The sequence below is a fragment of the Podarcis liolepis genome, assembly GCF_965112155.1.
Source record: "Podarcis liolepis genome assembly, chromosome: Z".
Lineage (NCBI taxonomy): Eukaryota > Metazoa > Chordata > Lepidosauria > Squamata > Lacertidae > Podarcis > Podarcis liolepis.
The window spans coordinates 50,914,435-50,920,674 of NC_139570.1; the positions used below are offsets into that span (position 1 = coordinate 50,914,435).

General features: G+C 58.5%; 1 protein-coding gene across 1 annotated transcript in view; it reads left to right on the forward strand.

Annotated features, from left to right (window-relative positions):
• Window positions 1-6,240, forward strand: part of LOC310697917 (spectrin alpha chain, non-erythrocytic 1-like) — a gene marked incomplete at its 3' end in the record, with an annotated part of 74,146 nt that overhangs the window by 64,762 nt on the left and 3,144 nt on the right. The window contains exon 19 of the mRNA XM_083484519.1: window positions 5,890-6,107. Coding sequence (XP_083340645.1) covers window positions 5,890-6,107 — 218 coding nt within the window. The remainder of the gene's footprint in view (window positions 1-5,889; window positions 6,108-6,240) is intronic.

Below are 6,240 nucleotides of genomic sequence, written 5' to 3' on the forward strand. Positions count from 1 at the left end.
GCTAGAGTTAGGGGTCAATGCTAGGCTTAGGGATCAGTGCTTGGGTTGGGTTAGGGGTCAATGATAGGGGTCAATGCTAGGGTTGGGTCAGGGTTAGGGGTCAGTGCTAGGCTTGGGCTAGGGTTAGGGGTCAGCGCTAAACTTGGTTTAGGGTTAGGGGTCAGTGCTAGGGTTGGCTTAGGGGTCAGTTCTAGCCTTCCCGATCAACTTAGGGGTCACTGCTGCGCTCTGTTCCGGATTCGAATTCCCTCTTTCTTCCCCACCGCACCGTGCGCATCCCGCTTCCTCCCTTTCCCCTTCCTGTCCCCTTCACTTCCTGTCCCCTTCACTTCCTGTCCCCCATAATTTCCCCCCATTTCCCCCCATAATATTTATTTTCATTATTATATTATCTTTATTTTATTTTATATTATATTCCCTTCCTCTTCCTCTTCCTGTCTCTTCCCCTTCCCCTCCCCTTCACTTCCTGTCTCCTCCCCTTCCCCTTCCCTTCCTGTCCCTTCCCCTTCACTTCCTGTCTCCTCCCCTTCCTCTCCCCTCCCCTTCCTCTCCTGTCCCCTTCACTTCCTGTCCCCCATAATTTCCCCTATTTCCCCCCATAATATTTATTTTCATTATATTATATTATATTATATTATATTATATTATATTATATTATATTATATTATATTATATTATATTATATTATATTATATTATATTATATTATATTATATTATATTATATTATATTATTCCCTTCCTTTCCCCTTCACTTCCTGTCTCCTCCCCTTCCTCTCCCTGCCCCTTCCTGTCCCCGCCTTTTCCTCTCCCTTTCCCTTCATCTCCCCGCCCTTTCCTATCCTTTTCACTTCCTGTCTCCTCCCCTTCCCCTCCCTGACCCTTCCTGTCCCCGCCTTTTCCTCTCCCCTTTCCTTCCTCTCCCCGCCCCTTCCTATCCCCTTCACTTCCTGTCTCCCTATCCCTTTCACTTTCTGTCTCCTCCCCTTCCTCTCCCCGCCCCTTCCTGTCCCCGCCTTTTCCTCTCCCCTTCCCTTTCTCTCCCTGCCCCTTCCTGTCCCCACCTCTTCCTGTCTCCTCCCCTTCCTCTCCCCTTCACTTCCTGTCTCCTCCCCTTCCTCTCCCTGACCCTTCCTCTCCCCGCCTTTTCCTCTCCCCTTCCCTTCCTCTCCCCGCCCCTTCCTATCCCCTTCACTTCCTGTCTCCCATCCCCTTCACTTCCTGTCTCCTCCTTTATATTATATTATTATTCCCTTCCTTTCCCCTTCACTTCCTGTCTCCTCCCCTTCCTATCCCCTTCCCTTCCTGTCTCCTCCTCTTCTTCTCCACTTCCCTTCCTCTCCCCGCCCCTTCCTATCCCCTTCCCTTCTTGTCTCCTCCCCTTCCTGTCCCCTCCCCTTCCTGTCCTCACCCCTTCCTCTCCCCTTCACTTCCTCTCCTCTCCACTTCCTGTCTCCCTATCCCCTTCACTTCCTGTCCCCTCCCCTTCCTCTCCCCGCCCCTTCCTGTCCCTGCCTTTTCCTTTCCCCTTCCCTTCCTTTCCCCGCCCCTTCCTATCCCCTTCACTTCCTGTCTCCCTATCCCCTTCACTTCCTCTCCCCTCCCCTTCCTGTCCCCACCTTTTCCTATCCCCTCCCCTTCCTATCCCCTTCCCTTCCTGTCCCCACCCCTTCTTCTCCCCTCCACTTCCTGTCCTCACCCCTTCCTCTCCCCTTCCCTTCCTCTCCCCGCCCCTTCTCCCCTTCCCTTCCTGTCCCCTCCACTTCCTCTCCCCTCCCCTCCCCATCCTGTCCCCACCCCTTCCTCCCCTTCACTTCCTGTCTCCTCCCCTTCTCCCCTTCACTTCCTGTCTCGCCCCTTCCTCTCCCCTTCACTTCCTGTCTCCTTCCCTTCCTCTCCCTTTCACTTCCTCTCCCCTCCACTTCCTCTCCCCTTCCCTTCCTCTCCCCGCCCCTTCCTATCCTGTTCACTTCCTGTCTCCTCCCTTATATTATTATTCCCTTTCTTTCCCCTTCACTTCCTGTCCCCTCCCCTTCCTCTCCCCTCCCCTTCCTGCCTCCGCCCCTTCCTCTCCCCTCCACTTCCTCTCCCCGCCCCTTCCTCTCCCCGCCCCTTCCTGTCTCCCTACCCCCTTCACTTCCTGTCTCCTCCCCTTCCTCTCCCCTTCACTTCCTATCCCCTGCACTTCCTGTCTCCCTATCCCCTTCCCTTTTTGTCTCCCTATCCCCTCCACTTCCTGTCCCCTTCCTATCCCCTTCACTTCCTCTCCCCGCCCTTCCTATCCCCTTCACTTCCTGTCTCCTCCCTTATATTATTATTCCCTTCCTTTCCCCTTCACTTCCTGTCCCCTCCACTTCCTCTCCCCTCCCCTTCCTCTCCCCTTCCCTTCCTCTCCCCTCCCCTTCCTCTCCCCTTCCCTTCCTGTCTCCCTATCCCCTTCACTTCCTGTCCCCTCCCCTTCCTGTCCCCGCCTTTTCCTCTCCCCTTCCCTCCTCTCCCCGCCCCTACCCTTCCTGTCCCCACCCCTTCCTCTCCCCTCCCCTTCCTCTCCCCTTCCCTTCCTCTCCCCGCCCCTTCCTCTCCCCTTCACTTCCTGTCTCCTCCCCTCCCTCTCCCCGCCCCTTCCTATCCCCTTCCCTTCCTGTCCCCACCCCTTTCTCTCCCCTTCCTCTCCCCTCCACTTCCTCTCCCCGCCCCTTCCTATCCCCTTCACTTCCTGTCTCCTCCCTTCCTCTCCCCTCCCCTTCCTCTCCCCACCCCTTCCTATCCCCTCCCCTTCCTCTCCCCTCCCCTTCCTCTCCCCTTCACTTCCTCTCCCCGCCCCTTCCTATCCCCTTCACTTCCTGTCCCCTCCCCTTCCTCTCCCCTCCCCTTCCTCTCCCCTTCACTTCCTGTCTCCCGCCTTCCTGTCCCCACCCCTTCCTCCCCCCTCTCCCCTTCCTCTCCCCGTCCCTTTCTATCCCCTTCACTTCCTCTCCCCTTCCCTTCTCCCTTCCACTTCCTCTCCCCGCCCCTTCCTATCCCCTTCCCTTCCTATCCCCTTCACTTCCTGTCTCCCTATCCCCTTCCCTTCCTGTCTCCTCCCCTTCCTCTCCCCTTCCCTTCCTCTCCCCACCCCTTCCTCTCCCCTCCCTCTCCCCACCCTTTCCTCCCCCTCCACTTCCTCTCCACTTCCTGTCTCCCCTCCACTTCCTGTCCCCTCCCCTTCCTGTCACCGCCTTTTCCTCTCCCCTCCCCTTCCTGTCCCCACCCCTTCCTCTCCCCTCCACTTCCTGTCCCCGCCCCTTCCTATTCCCTTCTTGTCTCCTCCCTTCCTCTCCCCTTCATCTCCCCTTCCTTTCCCCGCCCCTTCCTCTCCCCTTCCCTTCCTCTCCCCTTCCCTTCCTCTCCCCTCCCCTTCCTCTCCCCTCCCCTTCCTCTCCCCTCCACTTCCTGTCTCCTCCCCTTCCTCTCCCCTTCACTTCCTGTCTCCTCCCTTCCTCTCCCCTCCCCTTCCTCTCCCCACCCCTTCCTATCCCCTCCCCTTCCTCTCCCCTCCCCTTCCTCTCCCCTTCACTTCCTCTCCCGCCCCTTCCTATCCCCTTCACTTCCTGTCCCCACCCCTTTCTCTCCCCTTCCTCTCCCCTCCACTTCCTCTCCCCGCCCCTTCCTATCCCCTTCACTTCCTGTCTCCTCCCTTCCTCTCCCCTCCCCTTCCTCTCCCCCCCCTTCCTCTCCCCTCCCCTTCCTCTCCCCTTCACTTCCTCTCCCCGCCCCTTCCTATCCCCTTCACTTCCTGTCCCCTCCCCTTCCTCTCCCCTCCCCTTCCTCTCCCCTTCACTTCCTGTCTCCCGCCTTCCTGTCCCCACCCCTTCCTCCCCCTCTCCCCTTCCTCTCCCCGTCCCTTTCTATCCCCTTCACTTCCTCTCCCCTTCCCTTCTCCCTTCCACTTCCTCTCCCCGCCCCTTCCTATCCCCTTCCCTTCCTATCCCCTTCACTTCCTGTCTCCCTATCCCCTTCCCTTCCTGTCTCCTCCCCTTCCTCTCCCCTTCCCTTCCTCTCCCCACCCCTTCCTCTCCCCTCCCTCTCCCCACCCTTTCCTCCCCTCCACTTCCTCTCCACTTCCTGTCTCCCCTCCACTTCCTGTCCCCTCCCCTTCCTGTCACCGCCTTTTCCTCTCCCCTCCCCTTCCTGTCCCCACCCCCTTCCTCTCCCCTCCACTTCCTGTCCCCGCCCTTCCTATTCCCTTCTTGTCTCCTCCCTTCCTCTCCCCTTCATCTCCCCTTCCTTTCCCCCCCCCCCCCTCTCCCCTTCCCTTCCTCTCCCCTTCCCTTCCTCTCCCCTCCCCTTCCTCTCCCCTCCCCTTCCTCTCCCCTCCACTTCCTGTCTCCTCCCCTTCCTCTCCCCTTCACTTCCTGTCTCCTCCCCTTCCTCTACCCCCTTCCTGTCCCCACCTTTTCTTCTCCCCTTCCTTTCCTCTCCCCGCCCCTTCCTCTCCCCTTCACTTCCTGTCCCCACCCCTTCCTCTCCTGTCCCCCATCACTTCCTGTCCCTCCCCTTCCTATATTCTATTATATTCTATTATATTCTATTATATTCTATTATATTCCCTTTCCCCTTCACTTCCTATCCCCTTCCCTTCCTATCCCCTTCCCTTCCTCTCCACTTCCTGTCTCCCCTCCACTTCCTCTCCCCTCCACTTCCTCTCCCCTCCCCTTCCTCTCCCCTTCCCTTCCTCTCCCTGCCCCTTCCCCTTCACTTCCTGTCTCCCTATCCCCTTCACTTCCTGTCTCCTCCCCTCCCTCTCCCCTTCACTTCCTATCCCCTTCACTTCCTGTCTCCCTATCCCCTTCCCTTCCTGTCTCCCTATCCCCTCCACTTCCTGTCCCCACCCCTTCCTCTCCACTTCCTCTCCCCTCCCCTGCCTGTCCCCTCCCCTTCCTCTCCCCGCCCCTTCCTATCCCCTTCCCTTCCTGTCTCCCTATCCCCTTCCCTTCCTGTCTCCACCCCTTCCTCTCCACTTCCTCTCCCCTCCACTTCCTCTCCCCACCCCTTCCTCTCCCCTTCCCTTCCTCTCCACTTCCCTTCCTATCCCCTCCCCTTCCTATCCCCTCCCCTTCCTGTCTCCTCCCTTATATTATTATTCCCTTTCCCCTTCACTTCCTGTCTCCTCCACTTCCTCTCCCCTCCCCTTTCTCTCCCCTTCACTTCCTATCCTCTTCACTTCCTGTCTCCTTCACTTCCTGTCTCCCTATCCCCTCCACTTCCTGTCCCCACCCCTTCCTCTCCACTTCCTGTCTCCCCTCCCCTTCCTCTCCCCTTCCCTTCCTCTCCCCACCCCTTCCTATCCCCTTCACTTCCTGTCCCCTCCCCTTCCCCTCCACTTCCTGTCCCCACCCCTTCCCCTCCACTTCCCCTCCCCTTCACTTCCTCTCCCCACCCCTTCCTCTCCCCTCCACTTCCTGTCCCCTTCCCTTCCTATCCCCTTCCCTTCCTCTCCACTTCCTGTCTCCCCTCCACTTCCTGCCCCGCCCCTTCCTCTCCCCACCCCTTCCCCTCCACTTCCTGTCTCCCCTCCACTTCCTCTCCCCTCCCCTTCCTATCCCCTTCCCTTCCTCTCCACTTCCTGTCTCCCCTCCACTTCCTGTCTCCTCCCCTTCCTGTTCCCTCCCCTTCCTCTCCCTTTCACTTCCTGTCTCCCTATCCCCTTCCCTTCCTGTCTCCCTATCCCCTCCACTTCCTGTCCCCTCCACTTCCCCTCCACTTCCTCTCCCCTTCCCTTCCTCTCCACTTCCTGTCCCCTCCCCTTCCTCTCCCTGCCCTTTCCTATCCCCTCCACTTCCTCTCCCCTTCCCTTCCCCTCCACTTCCTCTCACCCCCCCACTTCCTGCCCCGCCCCTTCCTGCCCCCAGGCCACTTCGCCTCCGATGATGTCAGAGCCAAGCTCTCCGACCTGCACCAGAAGTGGGAATCTCTTAAAGGGAAAACGTCCCAAAGGCGACAGGATCTAGAAGATTCCCTGCAGGCCCAGCAGTATTTCGCCGACGCCAACGAGGCCGAATCCTGGATGCGGGAAAAGGAGCCGATCGTCAGCAGCACCGATTACGGGAAGGACGAGGATTCGGCCGAGGTGAGCGAAAGAGAGAGAGAGGGAAGGAAGGAAGGAAGGAAGGAAGGAGAGAGAGGGAGGGAGGGAGGGAGAGAAGGAAGGAAGGAAAAAGAGAAAGAGAAGGAAGGAAGGAAGGAGAGAGAAGGAAGGAGAA